The sequence below is a fragment of the Haplochromis burtoni genome, unplaced genomic scaffold, assembly GCF_018398535.1.
Source record: "Haplochromis burtoni strain Fernald_Lab_line unplaced genomic scaffold, NCSU_Asbu1 Contig_62, whole genome shotgun sequence".
NCBI lineage: Eukaryota > Metazoa > Chordata > Actinopteri > Cichliformes > Cichlidae > Haplochromis > Haplochromis burtoni.
The window spans coordinates 373,541-397,692 of record NW_024582423.1 but is presented as its reverse complement, the minus strand read 5'-3'; the positions used below and the strand labels follow the sequence as shown (position 1 = coordinate 397,692).

The following is a 24,152-nucleotide window of genomic DNA, read 5'->3' as shown; positions in this document are numbered from 1 at the left end:
ACCCATAATAAAGTCATTAAAGAACCAAACTTCATGAATGTTTTTTGTGACAAAGAAGTATCTGTTCCAATCACTCTATCAGAGAAAAATCAGAGTTTTAGAAATAACGGGACACTCGGTAGAGCCATTATATTATATTGTTTACAAGTGTATGTAAACTTTTGACCACAACTGTATGTTCCAGTGGTTTTAATGCTGTAGCTGATCTCTCTTTATTATCCCTCTCGCTGTTACTACCCCACTTTCTCCTTGGCTCACTAATTAAAAGGAATTTGTATGCTTTGACTCCGGGAAATTTTTCTTGCTGAGGTAATGATTTGTAAATACAGGCCATTTACTGTACCATCCACTACCTTTTTGTCCAATTAGAGGGCTTGACACAAATCCCTGCTGAGCAGGGACAAATGGCAAACAAAGTGGTAATTATCTTCAAAAGCAGTTAAGACGGTGCTGGCGGTGAAATTGTGATTGTTAAGAGAAGATTCATGTGCAACACATATCAAAACCGTGGACCAGAAATTCCCACGGAAATATACAGCATTCTGTACAGATGTTATTTATAGCATTATTACTCTGGCGTATTTTCATTACTGCGATTTTGCTGAGGGGCATCATTCTCGGGTCTGAGTGAGATAGAGAAGCATAGATGAAGAAAAGGAATAAATAAATTGTCATGTGCTTAATGTTAATGTAAGCATCTGATGTTTGAGTAAGAATCCATATGGCCCCCCACAAGCTGAACCCTGAAGACTGGGCCTGTATTGAGGATGTGAATGTGTTGTGTCTGCTAGATCCTGGAGTACATCGTTGGATAAAGACCCAGAAATCATGATGTTAAAAGAAAATAAAAAATAGCCCTAAGTATACAGCAAACAGAAATCAAATGCATGTTGATGCATGCCTGTCTGTGTGAGTGTGCATCGTTATATGCATGTATCACAGTGAGCGTGCAAGGTTATTTTGTGCCAGGGTTTTTGTCCTCGTTAGCCTGTCATGTCTGTAGTTAAACAAAGCATTGCCCCTGCCCATCCAATTAGACTTAGATTCCCGCAGCACACCGACGATGACACGTGAACAGACACTCCATTAACACTGATAGAGATGGATGGGAAGGGACAAGAGACGGGAGAAAGGGGAGATTTTTAGCCTTCTAGCTTTTTTTTTTCCAAAACCTTCCTTTCAAGGCATCATTAGCTGACACAAAGTCGATCAAGTTGTGCATTCAGTGAGCGATATGAATATCACTAGAAGAATTTAGCCTGCTCGGTAGTTTAACATGTCTCACTTGAGTGATTTTCATGTTTGCTTATAATATGTAGCCTACAGGGAGACACAGACCCAAACAGCCAATGATAGCACACAGCATATTTAATAAATTCTACTTGCAGTGTAGTTTTAAATCCTTTATTCGATAAATCTTTGTTCTGGACTGGTGCCAGTGCCCACTGTTATATTTATCTATAGGAGATGCCTATGTTGTGTGGATGATGAGTATTGAGCTTGTGATCTGGGAGTTTTTATAGTTTTTTTTTTCTCAGGGAAATATTGATGTATTTTCAGGACGATGCTGTAAAGGTTTGCTGCTTAAGCGAGATCTTGTGGGAGTGTGAGAGAATTATGAAATTGTGTTAAAACTGCAAAACAAAATTAGAGGGTTATAGTTTAGATTTTCCTGAGAAAAATTCTGAAGTCTGGTAATGCTGCTAAACTGCTGCTTGTCGAAGTGCATCACTGTCAGTGCCGAATGCTATTTCCTCTAGACAGAATTAGAGAAGAGCAAATACAGATGGATCAAAGGAAACGACACAAAATTATTAAGTGAATCCCATTTAGAGCTCTAAAGATCAGAATGTTAGATGGTGTTAGAATGTCATGACAGAATGATGTTTTGTGAATGTTATTGCTTTGCTTTGGGAGCAAAATTGTGTTTTTTATACATGAGACGCCAACTAAAGTTTAATGTCTAAACCAGTGCAGTGGCTAAAAGGCAGTTTGGTGTCATGCAGACTCTCCTTTTTGATTTCCCCGTCAAAGTACACCTTAAAAATTACATATTTGTGACATGTAAGGCAGGAGAAATAATACTTTACTTTTCTTTATTCTAGTTCTTTTCAAACATAGTGCATCTCAGCATGCTGAAATGGCCTTAAAGTGTAGGCGGGGCAAATCATTTTAATGAGCGTTGCTATTCTTCCTCTTCCCACAGCCTCTCTTAAAGGCCAGGGTTCATCTTGATTTAGCTGACAGGCTCTTGTTGTGAGTGTGTTTGGGCAAGGCTGAGCACAGGGCGATCGGTCCACTGATTCCCACAGCAAGAGAAAATCCACCTACAGTTTAGTACTGTGTGCACTGGACTGAGTCGCTGAACCTGATAATAGAAGCTCTGAATGCTCTTTGTGATGTCTTAAGAAAGCAGATAAGAAAGAAACAAAAATTACATTGCATGATATTCAAATTCGAAACAGGGCAAGGGTTAGGGGGTGGAGGAGGGAGTACAGTCCTGGCGAGCCCCCACCACCTCCCACACCACACAAATGGGTAAACAGTTAAGAAAATGGATAGGTGGATGTATGTATCAATGAATGGCTGGAGAGAGAATTGTGTAAATTAGGTGAACAAAGGTAAATGCCAAATGGTGAACATCTGGCTGGCAATTATTTTGTTTTATTGCCGTTGTATTTCCGAACATCTCAGTAATAAATAAAGGGATCTCTGTGTGTCTGCTGCCCGTTCAGCCTGCCTACTTCAAATGTAGCAGGTGTAGTGCCCGAGGAAGTGCCGTGTCAAGTATAGATGAACAGCACTTTTTGTTGTCGGATTTCCTCTTTCATTCTTATATTGATACACACCTCCTGGGAGACTTGTACTGCGCCAACACTGAGGAAACAAGGAGACAAGCCCAGCCATAAATTACATCAAAGCACAGTAGAGTTTCATATACTGTGCTGAAATACATTGTGAGCACAGGAACTGGGCACACAGTTTCATGCCTGCTCATAGGTTTCTTGGAGCAGTGCTTGGAAAACACTGGACCGATCTGATGTAAATGAAGAGAAGAGGAAAAAACAGACAGAGGCAGAAATTACTTGACACCACAGAAAGGGTGTGTGTTTGTGTGTGAGTATTCTTAAAAGTATTGGAGTGCTTGAGTGTGTTGAGCTAATACAGCCCCAATTCCCAAACAGTTGGGACGATGTGTTAAATGTAAATATTGGCCGAAATTGCTTTGAGGCAACTGAGGTTGTTTTTTGGCACTATATGAATGAAAGTGAATCGAATTGAAATCTCACAACTCCATATCCTATTCACAGTAGCATATGCAAAACACATCAAATGTTTAAAATGAGAAAAGCGTACCATGTTAAGAAAAATAATGGCTCAGCAACATGCCCCCAAAAAGCTGGGACAGGGACATCTTTACCACTGTGTATCATCCATTGTTCTTTTAACAACAGCCCATAAACATCTGGAAGTTTAGGAGACCAGCTGTTGCACTTTTGGGAGAGGGATGCTCTCTGATAGAGGATTCTAGCTGCTCAAGAGTCCTGGATCCTCTTTTTGTTTTCAGTTGCTGGAGAGTTTGGTCTGCAGGCAGGCCAGTTCTTCATGCTTCTTACTGTAAAGCCATGCTGTTTTAATAGATGCAGTATACTGTTTTAACATTGTCCTGCTGAAATATGTAGCAACTGAAAAAGACATTATCTGAATGGGAGCACATGTTGCTCTACAATCTCTATTTACCTTTTAGCATCGATGGTCTCCAGATGTCTGTTTCATAGACACTACTGCACCCCCATACAATCAGAGATGCAGGCTTTTGAACTGAGTGCTGTCCCTCTCGTCTGTAGTCCAGAGGACATGGCATTCATGTTTCTAGAAAAGGAATTTCACATTTTGATTTATCTGAACACAAAACAGTTTTCTGCATTGCTTCAGCTCATTTCATTCAAGTCAGTAGTATTTTTTTGGATCGTGTTCACGTATGACTTCTTCATTGCATGAAAGGGTTTTACCCGATGTGGTTGGCACAGTGAACTGTTTCACAGATAATGATTAGTGGAAGTGTTCCTGAGCCTATGCAATGACTTCCATGAGAGAATCATGCCTGTTTTTAATGCAGTGCCGTCTGAGAGCCGGACGATCACGGGCATCCAGTATTGATTTTCAGCTTTGCCACTTACGCACAAAGAACAAGGATGAAAGCTAAGACCAAATCTAGATTATTGGAAATGTTATTACGATATTATATGTATCGTATTGTTACATTATGATATATTATATGTATCATCTATATGTATTATAAATGATGGATATTGAAAGTCTTCCCAATATTACTTTTAAAATTTTTCTGAAACATTTCCACAATTTTTAGATGCAGTTTTCATCTTTACTTCTGAGTAACTCTGTCTCTCTAAGATTGCAATCATGTTACTGACCTGTTTCCAATTAACCTGATTAGCTGCAAAATGTTCCTCCAGCTGTCTCTCTTTAGTACCTCTTACTTTTCCAGCCTTTTGTGGTCCCCATTCCAACATTTTTATATGTGTTCACCCCGTCAAATTCAAAAGGAGCCTGTGTTTTTCATGAAATAGTAAAATAGCCCAGTTTAAACACCTGATATATTTTCTGTGTTGTACTGTGAATAAATTAGCAAATCATTGCATGTGTACACAGATTTTAAAAATTATTGTTAAAGAGGCTTTTTGGTGCAGATTTATATATTTGTTATAATTTTTATAATCTACAGTATGTTGTTTAAATTCTAGGTCTATTCAAGTGACACAAAACTGGCGGCTGAATTCAGAAATCTGACAATCAGATGAAAATAGGACATGAATCTCTGCTATAAATTAAATGTTATGCTTTCAGTGACCTAGTGCAAGTAGTTGTTAGACCGACTGTAGTCTCTCTCTTAGACAGTTTGCAAAGGTTTGCAGATAACCATCATCTAATTCATAAATGCACAAAGATCACTTACACGTTGCAATCAATCAGAATCAGTCTGTCCTGTGAGCAACTCAACTGGTTGTCAGCTGCCGAGCACCTATGTCATTTTACTGTCGTCCTGCATCAACTACGTCTGAATTTGCATTTGTTTCAAATTTATCAGGTTCTAGCTTGACTCTAAATATAAGTCGTTGATGTCTGTTCAGTATGAATTTCTGTGTATGTGGACGGCAACAGATTTGCGCCAGCGGATAACAGGTGATTGTGGTATTATCAGAAACAGATTGCATGTAATTGCAAACCTGATCCCATTCAATCATATTGCAGATTCATATTGCGTCTTATTGCAGTCTTGACGCTACAAAGTCACTTTGAGGACAGCAACTGACTGTGAAGGGTATAAGATCCGGTCCCAGTCGGCAAAGAATCCATTTCTAAAGCAACAGGATCAGAAGTTCATTGCTAACTGTTGAAATAATTTTGTTCTGTTTTCCCTAGTGTGACCTTAACTGCTCTCCTGTCTTAGCAAATGCAGTCTTGACCCAAAGAAATCTGTCTGCTTCACAATTATTGCTAGAGTTCTGCCAAAGGGTTTAGTGTCACCTGGATATGTAACAGGCATAGAGCTCCCAAGTCATTAATTATCAACATTCTTCCCCTGGATGACAGCTAGGAGAACAGACATTTCTACTTAGACACTCTAGCCTCAGTCGCATAAGATCTACCCACCACATCCTAGAGACTCACCTCTCTGAGCTGTGGTATGCCCTTGCTAATCTAAGCCCAGCTCAGTTGCACTGAGCCTCCTCCTCATTAGACACAGTGGTGTAACACAGTTTTAAGTTTGGTCTGAAACTCAGCAGCCTGAGAGGCTGCAAACAGCACCACCCCAACACACATTATGTCAGTCAGAGACAATCTTATGCAACATTTGAAGAAATTATGTAAAAGTCATGACTGAACAGTTTTCAGGCATTTTCCACAAGCTGCCCCCTGTCAGCCTCACCAGCCTCCTCTCATGCCCTTTCCTGTGCCTGTTGCTCTGGCCCATCTGCTTTACAGTCACCACTCCTCAGGGTGCTTCTTGTTTTGGCCTCCTACATTTGCGAACAAGGAAAACATTTAATTTTATATTTTTTTTCCCTCTAAAAATAGTTTGAGTTGTTTGTGTTGGCATAAAATACATCCAAGCCTTTCGACAGCATTTGATCAGCTCTTGTCTGGACAAAAAACAAGTCTTTGTCTTTGAGGAGTGGTGTTAGGAAGCAGGCGAGCGCTAGCATTGATAAAACTGTCAGATTTAATTGATTGTGTCACATGTGGCACTGTGGTCACTCCCAGCTAAAAGGTGGCCTCAGTGTCACAACTAGAGACATCCTCACAGCTTTAATTCATCTTGAAAGCTTAGCCACAGCTTCCATAACATGACGGTTGCTTAAATATCAAAACATTTTTGCCTCAGCAAAGCTGGGCAGCACTTAGCTGCTTCTGTGACAACTTATCCAGTCTCTCTGAATACTACATGGGGTCATTCTGACCTTCTATCTCACTCCCAGACAACAATGAACACTCTGCTAATGAAGATGTAGGAAGGCACACAGAGAAATTAATTCCTTTTAAAGAGGTTGTTATCAGCTTTCCTTTTGGCATATCCCCCCATCGCTATGATTGGGGAAAAAAGGCTTTGTTAAGTTTTGAAACAAAGTTCCTAGAAAGTCAAAGATGCCTGTGTCTCAGAAGCACAGTAAAACTCTTTTCTGCAGAACTCTGCTGGCTCTCTGGAAATGTGGAAAAAAGACATGCACACAGAGAGGCAGGTAATCATAAAGGTTGGAAGAGTTTGCCTGTGCCGTATGTACAACCCAGTGAAGTGTGTCCTAAGATACAGTATGCACAGGTTCCATATAAATTGGACAAGTGCAGCTTGTGGAGCAATGAACAGCTGTGTGGAGAGATTAAAAGCAAGTAACAAAAGTTGCATTGTTTGTTATCATCTTAGTCTAATGCACACCTTCCCAAAGTGTGGGGCCCGCCCCGCGGTATGAAAAGGGAAGGGGGAAGAAAAAACAAAACGCTTGGACACTGCTAGCACGGGGCGCCCACAGAAATGCAAAGCGGGAGATGAAGCATCACTGAATATGTTTCCAAACCAACTTCATTCTAAGCCAAAGACTAGAAAATATGGTGAAGCATATCTGCCCTTTGGTTTCACCTGTATTTTTTGAAAAATGCATTGATAGTAATGTTGAATATTATTACACATACAGTAAAATAATCACACCGTGACGCCTCAGCCTTTCTAAATAGAGGGACAGTAACTGCGTTTGTATATGCTAGCGTGTAAAACCTGAAGATAGTCAGATTAACAGTATTTTGTCTCTATCTGCCATTCTGCAATTCATCTCATGTAAACAATAACGTGGCGCACAGCGTGACGTGAAAAAAGGCACACACCTTTGACGTTGCGTGACGAACTCTGTATTCCTCGTCCACACGTAAACGGAAAAAAGGAGTTTTAAAAAATCTCAGTTTTCAGTGATTCGAAACGACGTTTACGTGTGGAAGAAACAAATATTCAATTTGCTTAATTGTTTACTAAATGTTTGAGGTGTGAAAGAAACCGCACATTTTTCTTGTAAAACAAAGGGGGGCCTAGAAAAAAAAGTTTGGGAACCACTGGTCTAATGATTATAGCATATACTCAAACTCCTCATGAACATGTTAATCAATCTGGGTGAAATTTGCTATGTAAACTGCTCAGGGTACCCGGATTAATGGCACTCTTCAATCCTTACAGATTACATGCATTATGTGTAGTAGCTGATCTCAAAACAAACAGCGACACTACATGTAGATTGTTCTTTGTAAATACATTTGGTAAACAATTTTTAGAGTAGAAAAGAATAAATGTTTTGCACACTACAGAACTCCAATTTCATTATTTATTGCATGTAGTATTATATGATGTTTCGAGTATGCCTACTATTTATCAGACATAGAAACAACTTTTAGTTCAGCGTGACTGGAATGTGTTGTCAGGCATATCTGTTAATAAGTGTTCATCAAACCGAGACCCTATTAGTCCCTTTAAATAGTTGCTTTGTCTTATTCAATGACTATGTAGCTTGCAAAGAAGATAAAGAAAAATATCTATTTAATCATATTAGGAACAGCCATTTTGCCTTCTGACTGTACACAGAGATATAATGAAGATAAAAAGAATAACAGGATAAATTAATTTACATATCTGTGTTTTAATATGTGAGTGAGTTGAACAAGCTCCGTAGGCCTGACAGTGAATTTATAATTAATTCTGTGCCTTAACGCCTCACTTCACTTGCAAGTCCATCAGATTTCTATGTCCGTCTGTCTGTGTCGCTGTCTCTATCTGTATGTTACCACAAACAGTCCCATACATTAAAAAGAGGAGACCCTGGGTGAAACAAGGGTTAATGTACACTTAGAAAGACACAGAGAGGGTCAATAGGATTAGCATTGTAGCTCTGACCAAAGATTCAATATCCAAGTCTCCTTGCAAACACAAACAAAGTAGCTCTTACCCACACGTGATTTATTGTCTACAGCTCCCATACAGAAAACCTTTTCATTTTTCAGTTTTATGGCCTGTCAATCCTTAAAACAACATGTATTACTGAAAGTATAATGCATCTAAAAAGGAACAGGAGGTCTATAAGTCATGTGTGAACTACATCTTCATTCAGTTCACCTGGATTTTCGTTTTTTGTATGTGTGCGTCTGTGTGTGTTTTTTTCGCTCTTTAGTACATCCGCAAAAAATAATAAAATCCACCGTCGATTGTTAAACACATTTGCATTTATTTTGTTTGGACAAAGCTGATGTGTGACAGGCTGTTCACCAAACACTGATAGAGCCGTGTGCACCCAGATCTGTCAGCACCATTACTCGTCTGACAGCTAATCCTCAGGCTGATAACAAATCACCATAGTATGCGCCTTCCATGGAAAAGAGCATGTCACAGAAATGTCAACATGGAATAATTTGTTAAACTTTGAAGCTTATGTAATGGTAATACTCAACTTAGGGCCTGGGAGCCGCCGGCCAGTGTCAAATTTACTAAATAAAATTGTCTGAGGAAGTACCAGTTATGCTTAATGTTGTATAAAAATTTTAATATGTAAGCAAAAACTATGCAACTAAGATGCAGTTGCATCTGTGGTGAATCCAGTATATCAGTTAATACTGATAAAAGAGCTCGCTACGACTTTTTTTGTTGTTTCGGATGTTAAATATTATTGTTTCTCTATTAACTGTCCGTCTTCCTCTTGTCATTTTCCAAAAGTATCCCTTGGGCAAAAGAGGTAAGCACAAAACAAGTTATCCCTGAAATATCAGCTTCCTCTGTAATTACAAAAAATTGCATAACACAAAAAAGTTTTTAGTGTGACAGTGAAGCAACAATGAGATAATAAGAAGCCCGCAGGATTTTTATTTATGATTTTTCTTCAGTTTTGTGCACAAATGTCTTACCAACTGATCTGGTGTCAGTGATTTAGTTTAGAAACAAAGAAAAATTTATGAAAGCACAAAAAAGTCCCAACCTTTCTTTTAAAGCTTTTACTCTTTTTTTTTTCCAAAAATGTTATCACATTTTAATTCCAGTTCTTTGGTCACAGTCTGTGTTGTTTTAATAGATTACGGGGCCATTTATGATGGGAAGGTCTATCAGATACCACCGGGCGTATAGAATCACAGTGGATAAATGAGCCGCTGGTCTCTTCATTTGCTTTTTATCAGTATTAAAGTTCCTTCTTTTTATAAGTCATTTCCGTTTGCCTGTCAGAAAGAAAACAAAAATGTTTGTAGGCAAATGTGTAAATATCCTTTGGTACCTTTTTCTCTGTATGCGTGTGCTGCTGTATCCAGAGATCACCACTCCGGTTCCTAAGCTATGCCTGAGGGGGCTATGGGAGGGGGGGGAGCACAGGAAGCATGACGGGGATCTTCCTAGTTTTCAGTAACCATGGTAACAACATCCTGCCCTGCCAGGATCTATGTCAGTGGCGCTGAGATGGGCTACAGAGACATGGAAGAACTGGAAGATGGAGGGAATAAGAAGGACCAAAAGAATCAACAGAAATTGTTTGGTTTACCTCTTTGAGCCTGACTTTACTGTACAACGTATTGTGCTTTGACGTAACTGTTGTTTAGACTTATTTAGAGCTTTATTAATAATTAAACAGAATTTCAACATGAATTTCATGGAGATGAAATTGTGACTTCCTTCCTCTCTTCATGTGTAAGTTGACTCTGTTTCATTTATGGGAGTCTGATCAAGTTTACCAAACAGCTTATCGATCCAAAGCACTGATGGAAGCTGTCAATCTATGATTCAGAGTGGGTGCAGGGATTCAAATCTTATGCAGGACACTGTTTTTATGGGGTAGTGGCAAAGTCTGGCTCTAGTTTTACTAGTTTTGGTAGAGGCACTGTGTGTTATTTCCTTGTGTCTACGTGTGTGTGTTTGTGTGTTGTGAAATAATGCTGAAGGCACGCCAGAAGAGGAAACTTGTCAGCTGTTCCTACTGCGCTGAAAACAACGGGGAGACAGACAGATGGGGGGGGGAAAGATGGATATTGTCTGTATTTGTATTGGTGTGTCTTAATGTTTGTGTGTGTGTGTGTGCGTCTTCTGTATTTGTGCGACGTTGCGAGTGTGAGATATGGATAGAGCTTCTCATTTCTCCATCAGCTCAGTAACCAAAAATACACGTTCGAGTGTGCTGAAAGGAATCCGTACGACGCTGCTCGTGTTTCCAACAATGAGATGTTGTGTCGAGGAAATAATTTGTCTTTTGTTCGATGCTTAGACACAGGCACGCTCTTAAAAAGAAGTCATTTCTTTTCCATTTATTCCGTAACAAAACATTTTCCTTCTCAATAGTTCCCTCGCTTATTATAGCTTCAATGTTTCATTAAACCTATTGATCACACGACGATGTCAAATTAGAGCTCAGACAGTTATGCATGATTAATGTATTTTGTAATGAATCTAGCAATTTTAGAAAAAATTATTTATTTATTAATTTGCTTCTTTTTTTAAAGCCTTTTAAAATACTTAACAATGAGATTCCCAACAAGCAGATTTTGAGTTTCAGTAGGGAAGCCGCGCCACCGTTTGATCGCTGCACTGGCTCACAGCATTAAAAATGAATCAATGGATATGTACCTCAGAAATACATGCATTATATTAGTGGGATAGTGAGAAACTGAAAGGACAATGTAAGGAGAACAGACAGGTTCACAGGGAAATACTATGAGCCTTTATGGCATTTTCCTTTTATCTGCCACCTCTCTCTCTCTGTCTCGTGTTCCTATCCACAGACACACATATTTTAAACTCTCTGTTGGCTGGAATGTTTTGGTCACATGAGAAGCAATTTCACAGCTGACGGTCTGAACCACCTCAGCACCTGAAACTTCATTACGGCACACTGGAGCTGGTCTGCTGTGCGCACATAGACACACGCACATAACTTGGCATGGCGAGGCGCTGCAGCTCATGTTCTGGTCTCGAATGTGGCACTTCATAATAATGGCGGTGACATGTTGAGTGCCCAGCTCATATTGCCGGTGGTGTCGTAAACAACATATCACTTTGTGCAACAGCAAAAGCCACAAAGCAATGACGGGTACAGCATTGCTGGACAGGCGGAGATACAGATAAGATAAAGCACGTGCAGAGAAAGAGAACTAGTGTAGTCGCTGGGTGACGATATCTGATTGTCACCCACAACTCGAAATTTCTTCAGTGATTTAAAACAGGTCTTGCTCAAAGGGCCCTGGAGCAACTATTCAGAGCACCACAGTCAGATTTAAAGACAGCATATAAAAGATGGACGCACCATCTTATAGACTTAAGTTGAGCAATTGCTTTCTTGGTGTTTTGGAACCAGATGTAACAAGCAAGAGGTGATGTGAAATTCGGAAACTTGAATATAATAATAAGTACCAATAAAAGAATAAAGGTGATAGACCAGAGAACATAAACAAGACAACTAAACTAAACTACATAAAAGCACTACAAAAATGTGTATACCAAAGTGATTCTGCGAACCTTTTCTTCTCAGGCAACTGATTCAAGGGGGCCTAAAGGCGTAAGCACAATCAACCTAGGACTTTAGCATAGCTAGAAAAAGTCCCACCTGAGGATCAAAAACTGATCATATCCTCATTTTTGCTATGTTGGTTGGGACCACATCTAGACATCCTCTGGACTACTCTGTGAGTAGGCCACTCTCACACAGTTGAAGATTATGTATCGGAATTTCAGGAGCGGGAACACGTCTCCAAACACTGTCCTTCCGGCCCTCATCTATATAGGTTCTCCCAGTTCTGCAAGCTGTCATTCACGTTTACGTGCCCCACCCTCCTTCCCCTTTTCAATTCTTTAACTTCTTCACTTCTGTTTAGTACACGGGGATCTGCCAGGCCCGGGAGCCGTCGCCAGTCCCCTTTGAGGCCTTCCCCAAACCGCAGCTGAATTCATGTCCAAGCGTTCACCTTTACCTACTAAAACGTTGTCAAACGTAAAATGAGGACGTGGGCCCAGCTAGTGAATAGTAAGTTGCTAATCACAACATGGGTCTACCACAACCATACCCTACTTCATCCTCCTTTTTGACTTTAATAGAGAATATATTTTACAAAATAAATCTCTCCACGTGTCCTCACCCAAGGGGCATCCTTATCAGATAACCAAACCTCCTCAACTGGCTCCTTTCGATGTGGAGGAGCAGCGGTTCTATTCTGAGAGCCAGCCAACCTTCGGAGGAAACCCATTTCCGCCGCTTGTATCCACAATCTTATTCTTACAGCTCCTACTGCTCATGACCATAGGTGAGGGTGGGGATGAAGATTGACCGGTAAATCGAGAGCTTTGCTTTTACACTCAACTCTCTCTTCAACACAATGGAATCGGTGCAGCATCCGCATCACTGCAGCCACAGCACCAATCTGTCTGTCAATCTCCGACTCCCTTCTCCCATCACTCGTGAACAAGATCCCGAGATACTTAATCTCCTGCACTTGGGGCAAGAACTCATCCAATGTTTATACAATCGGACTTATTTATGCAATCACTGCTGGCCATTAGAACGAATGCAGGTTTGCTTCACATCATGAGTAATAATACTCGTCGACCATTTAGGGTTAGTGAGAAAATTCAGATGGTTCCTGATTTTGCTCCTGGTGTTAAAGTTTTAAGACATGAACACAATGGGTTCATGTTTCAGACCCAGAAGCTATGACTACCTTTTAGTCTTTAGTCTACTGACAGAAAGTCATGTTGACATTAACTTTCTAACCAGCTATATGTCAAAGTTCTGATAAACAGTGACTGCAAGTAAACTTGCCATAAAATTACAGATACGTTTAGATAACATTGATATTGTATGTGAATATATGCAAATATAAATTAACATTTGTTAAACATTGAAAATAATTTGCTTAACTGCTCTTAGCATCTGCTTAACATCCTCTGTGTTACCTTCAATTGATGTTGGTGGGACAAATGCATCACACAGTAGTTGGTTAGTTGGCTTGAAAAACAAAACCGCTAAGAAATCTGAAAAATGCCAACAGAACACAGAAATTTGCGACACCCAGTGCGGTATGGTATCAGTGAAATCTAAAACTACAGATCAAACCTGAATGAAAGCCCATCTGAAAAAGTACAAACTTGGTCTTTTTCCTCTTTCCTCCTTTCATTCCTTCTATGGGCTGCCATCGTTTCCTTCAGCCTACACTCTTGACGCATGTCAGTCAGTCCCCAGTTAAATAAAATGACAAGTCATCATTAGACTGACTGCATCTAACCGGCTGCTTGCTGCGCTTGTCATTCACTCTGACTTGTTGTCTTTCACTCTCTCCCTCATCACTCTGCGTCTCTGCTGGCTTCCCGTTTCTTATTGGGTGAAGATTCTCACTTTTCTGCCCTCATCTGGACGCACATAAACCAGATGAACTCATGTTTCCTTTCATCTGTCTGTCAGTTTATTACCCCTCCCTCCACCCGCTTCTCTTTTGCTCATTTTTCACCTTCATTTTAGCAGCCATGAGGAGGCATTAGTGCACTTTTCATAAATCTAAACCTGAATTCCCCCAACCAATATCTGCAAATTAAAGTAAAAAAAACAATAAGCTACAAACATGACTAAAATCCAGCTTTGTTCATATAGTATGAACATAAATACACACAGCTGTGATAACTGTGCTCGAAATTGCTGTCTCTTGCCTGTACAATCTCTCGCCAATCCTTGGCTTTATTCACTGAGGGTCTCATGCGACATTTTGACCCTCATAACTCACACACATGCTCCCTGACACAATTCAATTTACAGCACATCCTCTCTCTCTCTCTTCTGTCTTACTGTACGCCCTTTATCTTTAACCACCACTGCCTCACCCACGCTCACCCGATATCTCCCGCATCGCCTACATCTGCTTCCATCTTCCCCGCTCCCTACCTCCTCATTGACTCTGTCTCCTAGTCCCCCCCCCCCCTGTCGCAGACAGAATGACCATGCCAGTGTTGATTAGAGCCCGCATGGCCAGATGCTCAACTAGGCTTAGCACAGGCCTGTGGGAAAGAGTACTGCTTATTCTAGCCTCAGGAGATGGATTGAAAATGACGGGACCTAAAACAAGCAAGCATTGTCTTGTTACCCTCACATATTCAACACGCACAGGCACACAAGTCATTGCATGTAATATATAGCAGACAAGTTTTATTCCTATGTATTATATTCCTAACGAATGTGATAATTACTAATGTTACAGACTTATTGTTGTTTAAGTGTACAAGTACACATGTTCAGTTCGCTGTGATTAATTTAAATATCTAGTTTATCCTTTAAAAAAATTGCTTTATAAAATTTATGCAGACCATAGTGAGGGATAGTTGTGACATAATGTTCTCTTTTTGTGAAAACGCCCCACTCCTTGAGTCCGATTCAGGTGATTTTTGGAGCACATATTGCTACAGCACTAAACACTGCCATCTCACCAAGACAGTAATTTATTGTAGATCAGATATGGTTGATACCACTGAGCTTATAATTACAGTATGTCTAGCTGTACCCATTTCAGTGATGTGGATATTCCCTCTTTTTAAAAATCACAACATGATTTCTTCATGTCATATGAACACAGACCACAGTGGGAATGTGCACTTAGGCCAATATCACAGAAACCCATTAGTAAATGAAATGTTGTGGAGGGTTATTTATGTATTTTTTGAGGGTTATTTAGAATTTTTATTCAATTTTATATAAATCAGACCCGGGACAAACTTAAATAAATAAAATATGTGCTCCTGTAAGAGTTTTACTGTCTGCACTCTTGTAGGACGTCACATAGCTGCAGTAGAATCAATATATTTGATTCAGGTCATTACATAAATCGTAACCTGTCGTAAGTCTTTCATCGGGATGACAGGAATCCCATTCCAGTTCATTTCAGTGAAGGTCTCCTCAAGGCCATTGAGTTTAAAAATCAGTGACAGATGAGGCTGATCTGGTATTAGTTACCCAGAAAGATTATAGATAAACGACTTACATTATGTAAACCGACACTGGAGCTGGAAATCAGTGTATTCAGCAGTTTGCCTAATTTAAAGCACCTTCTACTGAAGAGAGCTATTATAATTAAAAGTGCTGAAATGTGCATAAGCATTAGCGTAAGATTTTTAAGGCTTTTGAATAATTTCTTTGAAAGCAGCCAGTGTAGAGGAAAAACAAGCCAGATTTCAAAGAGTAAAGTGCTTTGTTTGCCCCTTTTTTGTCAGGTGGATAATAAATACAATATGTGCAGTTAGGCAATCCAGAAAGCACTGATAGTCTTGTTATAGAGTACCTCAAGTTTGGATGCATTGTGTGTAATTAAAACAATTCCCAGTGGCACCTAAGGAATTATTGGATTTAAACAAGTGTTCTGTGTTTACCTTTGGTGCTTATTAATGTTTGGAGTTTTCCTAAGATATGTTTTAAACTTGTTTCATGGTTCTAATTGGACAGCATAGGGAGCATGATGAAACTGTTGGCAATTGCCTGAAGGGGCGGAAATCCTCTGTCTTGTATTCACAAGCTAATTATACTTTCCGTCAGATACTATGAGAAGTCAGAGTAGTGTCTATATTTCCCACAAAATTCCTGCATACTGGGACTATTACAGTGCACAGTGAGCAGACGGGCGACAGAGAGAGAAAGTTCGGTTTGAGCTGCTCTGAATTTGCCTGTGTGTTGTGCAATTTTCTATAATAGTGGAAGGAGAGCAGTGGAACAAATCTGGAAATGTCTTTTTGGGATTCAGGCCTTTCTGTTATAGGACACACCAGTGCAAAAAAACAAAACACTTTGGTTATCTTGTGTGTTTTACATAAGATAGTGGAAGCGACTACGAGATGTTGATCAGAGATGTACATGTGCAGTGTTGGTTTATTTTCTCTAACTTTAGTATAGTTAAAAGTACACATAGAGGCAGCTGATGGTAGCTGCTCATACCTGAACTAATGAATAACTAAGTCAAAATAATCACTGGGAATGCATGAATGCACAAATTATTACTGACGTTCCTGTAACTCAGCTCGGTTACTCTGTTGCCATTTTTCAGTTTTCATCTTTTGCATCTCTCTTTAGCTGGAAAATGCTGAAACACGTGGAAAACTCACTTGGTATGTAAATGTGTGGCAGACCGAAACCATGCATGCGTACATGCTACCTGCGCTCTTGGCTACTCTGATGCAGACACCGGAAGATATAACTGGTATCTGCATCAGGTTAGTGAGTGCTGCCTCACTTCACTTCCTCTCCTTGACAAGACCTGCCTTTGGAGGCACTGACCTCATCTTTATTACAAGTACAGGGAGCTGGCATTGGTTTTGGGGGGGCTGGGTTGTTGTTAAGTTACAGTCAAGTGTTGTTTACCAGTGAAATAACTCTTGATCTTACAGAGATCACTGTGCCTGTGGGATTAGTTATAGTGGTTTTCATCTTATCCTTGTTGTATAGGTTAAAGATACCTCAGAGAGAGGCAGAGAAGTACAGATACCTGTGTTAAAAAGTACTGAAGCAACTTTTTTTTACTCAAGTAAAAGTGAAAATCTACTGGACAAAACTACCCAGTATATTCATGCAACATTTGAATAACCCACAGTTAGTATAGCTTAATTTGTTTTGCAGGACGTTTCACAAAATGAAAACAATGCATTTGAACGTTGATAAATTGTTGAATTTGAAATTACCTGACTCTTTAAAAAACACTGCCTTAATTCTTTCTCCTCTTCTGTAGTGCTAGCTAGATTCTGAACTTATGGAAACCTGCACTGCTTCCGGTCCACTTTAACGCCTAAGTATAAATGCTATTAATGATGCTATTGATGTAAATGTAAGGAGTGGAAATAACAGACTTTTTTTTAATGTAGGGAGTGAAAATAGAAAGGTTTCAGAAAAATTATAGATACCTGAAAATTATTGTCAAGTACAATATTTGTAAGTATTTGTACTTCGTTACTTCCCACCTCTGGAGACCGGGATCTAACATATGCTATTAGGTGATCAGCATGATCAATCTACATTACTAGATTTTGTTTGAATTTGTTTCAACCTCAGTGATACTCTGTCAATTCAGATCTGACTGTTCTGTGTTCAGAGCATGCAAGAACTCTAGAGACGCCTTTCTGCATACTGACCCTCGAAACTGTTTGCTTTACCTTATCATCGGCGTAACCAGGCCACACTGATCACTCAGCCACATCCATAGTGCTTCACATCGATTTAACTCTGAACTAATTCACTGCTACTATATGCTTATATCTTAATTAGCTTGTGCATCCTACACGCTTTCATTTGAATTTCATCGGTGTGTAAAAGCATCCCACTCGCACCCAGTGTGCTCAATGGATTTGAGGGGACAAGCCAAATGACCTCTGCTGCTCATTTCATTCATCAGATGGAGAATCTGAATGGAAGGTACCCGTCTAGTCCATTAGAGGCTCGTTATTTGGCAGGACCTTCAAATGTCTGTGTGAACCACTATTTACAGTCAACAAAACCAGCAGGCATCGATTTTCTGATTTCTTCACATAGAAGCATGAAATCTTACAGGAAAAAAATGGCAAATGTGATGTTATTGTCAACAAGTATCTCGTAAAGGTTTTTCACTTTGCTTTGCTAGATGTGAAAAATCCCCAGATTTATTCCAGCAGACAATATTACATATATCAAAATAGTGTTGCCTACATATAAAACAACGAAAAATCAATTCATGCACTGTGATAAGGAGACGTTTTGACACTGAAATGCAGAATAGAACTTTCAGCAGGACAGGTTTGTTTAATTGGACCCAACCTGCAATAGATGTGCTGCATCATGATGAATTGGATTAAATGTAATTGAAATCACGCATTAGTTTTGTAAAGGAAGATCTTTTTTTTTTCAGTGTTTAATTAAATGTGCCTCTCAATATCTGGATATATAATAGCAATTAACTGCGTTGTATACTCTCATCCAAATATCAAATAGCATTAGTAACCAAAATTGCTCTATATGCAGTACAAGAAGCTCAGGTACATGGCCAGTTGTCATTGCCAGTTTGCAGGGGCAGCAGTCTAAGCAGAGATACCTGGCCACTTCCTCCAGTTTGTCTGGGGAATACCAGCCAAGAGACATAATCTCTCCAGTACATCTTGTATCTGCCCCAGGGCCTCCTCCTGCCAGGTCATGCCTGAAACATCTCATTTAGGAAGCGCCCACAAGGAAGCCCAGTCAGATGCGTGAATCATCTCAACTGGCTCCTTTCCATGTGGAGGACTCGTGGCTCTACTCTGAGTCCCTCTCAGATGACCAAGCTGCTCACCTTATTGCTAAGTGACAGCCCGGCTACCCTTCACAGGATGTTCATGTATCAGCAATCGTACTCCTTTGGTCACTACCCACACACAGCTCGTGGCCATAGGTGAGTGGGGGAATGTGTGATACGTAAAAATAGATACAAAGGAAAACGACATGCAGGGATCCAGAGTAGATGTTTTAATCAGGCTGAAATTCTGAATGTTGTAAATGTTGTAAAATTGTTGGGACTACACCTCAGTGAAACTTCAGAACAGCCTTGTTTCTGATTTTTTTGCTTAGATCCACATTTTGTTGTTGTCTTTAAAATAAGCAATATGAACAATTTTTTGGAAAGTACATTCTCATTCCCAACTGTGTTTTGTCCTGCTTGTGCATTGATAACTTAATTTACTTGAGATTAAAGTCTTATGTGCCCAGTTTCCCCTGCCGCTCAAGGTAATTAAACCTGGTGTGTATTATCTACACTTCTCTTAATCCGCTTTATGAAAACAGGTTGGAAAATGCCCTCGCACTCCAAAAAAGCACCAGGAAAACTGCAGGTGGAAGGGAAAAACTCATGTACAACTGTGTGTCTGGGTGTTTGTCACTGAGGACAAAATAAGGATGGTGAGCAGGCCTAGACGAATGTCATATTTCTCCACCTAATAGGCTTGCCTGCCATTCAGACACTCCACTGGGTCTTGATCTCTGACAGAAATGTAGCTAAGGGACACACGCACACATACACATAAAAACCGTTTCTCCAACCTAAATTTGAAGCTTAAACAGGTGAGGTACTGAAGAGGAGTGGATGTGCTCACTGTTTCTGAGAAAGGACACAGACTTTTGAATATTTGACAGAGGTCAGACACTTGTGGTATTTCTTGTAACTAGCTAGCTAGCTGGTTTCTCATATAGAATTGTTTTAAAATTATTTTATTCCAGTCCTCAGTTTGTTAACTTAGCAGAGACTGTGGATACACACTATTGCACACACTCAAGTGACTAAGCCAAAATAATAAATATTACTAATCATACTCTTTACGATTAAAAACATGCTTAAAACACACTTACACTTTCAAATTTGATTGTCTTTGAAAGACATTTAAAAAAAAATCCAGAGTGAAAAAGGAAAAGAAAATCATATGAATGTGAAAACAGAGCCATGTCCCCATAACACGAGTGAAATACCCGCCCACACATCCACACGCCTGCATGCAAACACACACTAACACACACGCACACACATTCCAGCAATGATATCAGTCCCTGAGTAGATCAGTTGCCCGTGGACAGAGAGGTTGCCTGATCAGGTGTGCTCTGATCAAGTTATTTTAGTTGCTTCTAGTTTTTTGGGCAGGATCATAACACCAACATCAACACTGACTATGAAGGAAAGGCCACAACAGTGCAGCACATCAAACAATACAGGTGAGTTAACAAATCCAGACACATGTGCGTCACACTCTTGTTCTTAAAAACCCCTAAATAGCAGCCTGACCTTTATTTTTTTATTTTTATCATTGATGCACTTGATGTTTATTTACATCAACTTCTCTCTTTTTTAAATTCTATTTGTGGAGATTCTATTTAGATCCTATTCTGGCTGAAAAACTGAAAACGGTGCCATGTGTCAAAGATAACTGAGCACATTAAAGCTTACACAATATCCTATTTAAATCTTTGCTTTGGTATTCTCTAGTTGTCTAATTTTAAATTAAATGTGGGAACAATACGAACGAGAACTCAATTAATTATGTAATTAAGCTGTTATTTCTACCTTAAATTGTTTGGCTTTCAACCTAAGGTAGGAAGCCTTAATCTTTCGTTATAATCAAAAATGTGGCCTGATTGTAACTCATCTTGATTGCATCATATATTTGATCAGCATCTACTGGCATTTATTTTTTTTCCAAAATGCAATATCTTTTTGAGTTATGTCATTTCTGATGCGTGTAAAATCAAAGTAAACCAAAAGTAGAGATCAGCTTTTCCACTTTCTTTCTTTCATCTCTGAACTGGCAGTATAAATAAATTCATTGTGAGGCACCGAAGAGGTCCACAAAGAGTCGAAGATAAAGATTTAAAGCAGTCTAGGAAGAAAAGCAATGGCGATATATTTAATGTTAAAACATTCTCTGTATACAGTCCACTAGCTCACCTGTATGCTCAAATAAGAGCTGAGTAGATTTGTGTGCGTTAAGAGGAAAAGATAAAGAAAAGGGAGCGAGCGGACAGATTAGGTGGCTGATTGGATATGGTTCTCAATTCAGCTCCCTGCCAGTGCCAATAACAAAGAAGAGACACAATAGTAAGGGAGCTGGATGAGAGGACAGAGAGAAGAGGGTGGAGGTGGTGGAAGTGTAATGGAGTCAAGGACCCTTACAGACTGTCAAATGCTGCACACTTGCTGCATGTCAGGCCCGAGACACACATGCACGCATAAGAATCAGTCCAATATTTTGCTAGACATGTCTGTGTGTGCGTGTGTACAAGTGCTCCTTGGCGATAAATCTTAATTACACAATGGAGTGCAGGCCATGTGCCATCTCATCACACCATGTCAAATCTCATAAGCAACACAAAAGAATAGAAGAGGAAGAGCAAGAGCAAGAAAATCAGATGCAAGCAAATGTGTATCTGGTATGTGAAGAAAGAAGGAAATTCAGACCTGCACAGGTGGGATCCAGGGGGAAGACAATCTTTGTATTGGATCCTCTTGGGTAGACCCACTCTGGTCATTACTTCTAAAACCAGAAACTCACCAGCAGCCAATTTTGTGTTGCTGCTGGTGATTTTGCAATCAGTTCAGTCAATATTAACAATTCTAAAAACAAAACAAAACATGTAACCGATCTATTTTGTGCCAAGGGTAGCTGGCGGATGAATACACAGGTTTAGAATGTGAGAAAGAATGGGGCTGGGGGTGTTGTTGTGGCCCGCTGAGTCATCGTGGCTGGGTGATCTGTAAAAAGCAGCCCCATCAGCCCCCCAGAGTAATGGTTAATCGTGGGAAGTCTGGTGTTAGGGTAAGTGTGGCTGTGTGCAGGCCCGGCCTGATTGTGGACAGTTGCGGTGGGTTTTGCCGTACCATGGTGTGACAGGGCCAGTCAGGCGGATGGGGCGTGTGTTGTTGTGGGGAAAGCCCTGTACAAGCAGCTCTTTGCTCTGCTGGCTGGGAGAAAAGCTGGGGCAGCTCTCCCAGAGTAGAAAAAAAAAAAGCTCTGTTCTTTTGTTTTCATGGCCGTTCTGCTCCCTCTGCTCTGTGAGTTTGGGTATCTCATCTGGTTGGCTGAATGACATTCGGTCCTGTTCTGGACCTCTGGTGTCTCACAAAACTTCCCGTAGTCTCTTCCTAGAAACTTTTACTTCCAAAGTTAAAATACAATTACAATAAAAGGGAAAGCAAAGACATTGATCTCTTTTGGCGTGGCATTAAAATGTATCTAGCTTGTAACGAATCAATGAAGGGACACTTAAGCTGACATGCCGATAATCATCTTGTAGTAGCAACGTGATAGAAAGCAGACACACACACACACAGGAAAATACCACAAGAAAACAGCAGTGTTTTTCCTTATAGTGCTGAGGGGGATTTTCAAAGAAAATGTCAAAAAAGATTTAGTTATTTCGCCTTGTGACATTTCACGGTACCTGTTAGCCATCTTACTTTTTATATATTGTGAAAATACAACATTATTATTTACAGGTCACTGTAACCTCTGCCAGAAATTGTTCAGTGCTATCACAACTCTGAGGTTGCTATGGGTCAGTATTTAATCATGCTTCGATGTGTGGAAATATCTACTGTATATAGATGTGTGGCAGATTAGGAGGCAGAGCGGCTCATACGCTAATCACAAGGTCAGGGATTCGATCATCAGCTCCTCCTCAATGTACATGTGGAAATGCCCTTGGACAACATGATGAACCCAAAAAACTACCTTTGATACATCCATCAATGTGTGTATGTGTTTGTGTATGTGTGTGTGTATGTGATCTTAATATTTTTTTAAAAAAAAGCAAGAATTATGCCTTGTATTGTAAAGTGATTTGAGTGTTCGCTAAGACCAGAAAAAGCACTTTAATAATTTCTCTTCCTGCACTGCACATGTGGTTCCACCGTGTGTCTGTCATGTCTTTAGCGAGGTAATTAACTCCAGTCAGACACTCTGTCACTCAGACCCGGAGCACATGTGTCTCACAAAAGCCTCATTTCACAGGCTGCTTCAAATCAGACGTAGAAAGATCTACCCACACTTTTTCAAACAAATGTGCACCCATACATGAAGCTGGAATATACTCACACTAAGCTGGCTACACATATGCACGTCTAAGGACTAGACCTCTGACATAGTTTACCGCTTCAGTGCATTTATCATCCCTTTTCGACATCCAAGCTCTTCATCTCATCTGGTTTGAGATCTAGCCACTGAGTAACATAAAACATTTCTCTATCCGAGTGTCAGTGTTTGAATAATGGGTCAGGGACTACATGTGTCTTTGTGTGTGTGCTGCGTCTGCATATGTGTGTCATTCCACTGTGCTGTGATTTCCGTTCTTGAACAAGGCTGAGATGTTTTTTAAGTATTTTTAAGGCATTTGTTCCAAGGTCCTATTTTGTATGCTCTGTTTGCCATGCAACAAAGCAGGACTCTGAGCTCTTGATGGACTAATGTAAGGCTGTTTTTGCTGTGTGTCACTTCTCCATGTTCAATTCTTAGCTCCTTTATTTGACACTGACTTCTTTTGTCTTTTCTTTTGTCTTGTTTTTGTTGCAGGCACAGAAATCGTGGATAGAAAGAGCATTCAGCAAGAGAGAATGTGTTCATATCATAGTGAGCGCCAAAGACCCCCATAGGTGAGTACAGAAAAGGGATAGTAGAAAGTGTTAACCAAAAATCTTTATATATTTAATCTTTACAATCCTTTGCATCATTGTAGAGTTTGTTGTTTTGCTGTTGACCTTTTAAAACATGTAGAGTAACTCTAATGACACTGCAGGCAAGAGCTTCGCATTAATGAACCAAAACACTGACATTATGCATTTTAAAACACAAATAGGGAATTTAAAGGTACAGTTGTTTTCTGCGGATAATAATAATAGTAATGATCAGTGTTGCCAACTTAGCGACTTTGTCGCTATATTTAGCGAGTTTTCAGACCCCTTAGTGACTTTTTTTTCTAAAAAAAAGTCGCTAAAAAAAGACGTGAAAGCGTGTATTGCTTTTACTCTCAACAAGCAGCGGGTGCTGTAACGCAGTCAGTTCTTCTTTTACTCTTTTACTCTTATGCTGTTTTGTGGATCACAAGGTTTAAAACTACTTATAAACACAC

The 24,152-nt window shown here is 39.9% G+C and overlaps 1 protein-coding gene and 1 long non-coding RNA gene across 17 annotated transcripts in view; one reads left to right on the top strand and one right to left on the bottom strand.

Moving 5' to 3' along the window:
- The window catches only part of trpm3 (transient receptor potential cation channel, subfamily M, member 3), a 144,568-nt gene that overhangs the window by 49,807 nt on the left and 70,609 nt on the right, over nt 1-24,152 (top strand). For all 16 annotated transcript variants that reach the window (XM_042221173.1, XM_042221172.1, XM_014333677.2 and 13 more), the window contains exon 2: nt 23,597-23,676. In XM_042221173.1, coding sequence (XP_042077107.1) covers nt 23,597-23,676 — 80 coding nt within the window. The remainder of the gene's footprint in view (nt 1-23,596; nt 23,677-24,152) is intronic.
- On the bottom strand, nt 768-21,843 carry LOC106633209. Its single transcript, XR_001336322.2, has 3 exons — nt 21,487-21,843; nt 3,742-3,873; nt 768-3,629 (listed from the first exon to the last, which is right to left on the bottom strand). It is a non-coding gene; the product is annotated as an uncharacterized LOC106633209 (long non-coding RNA).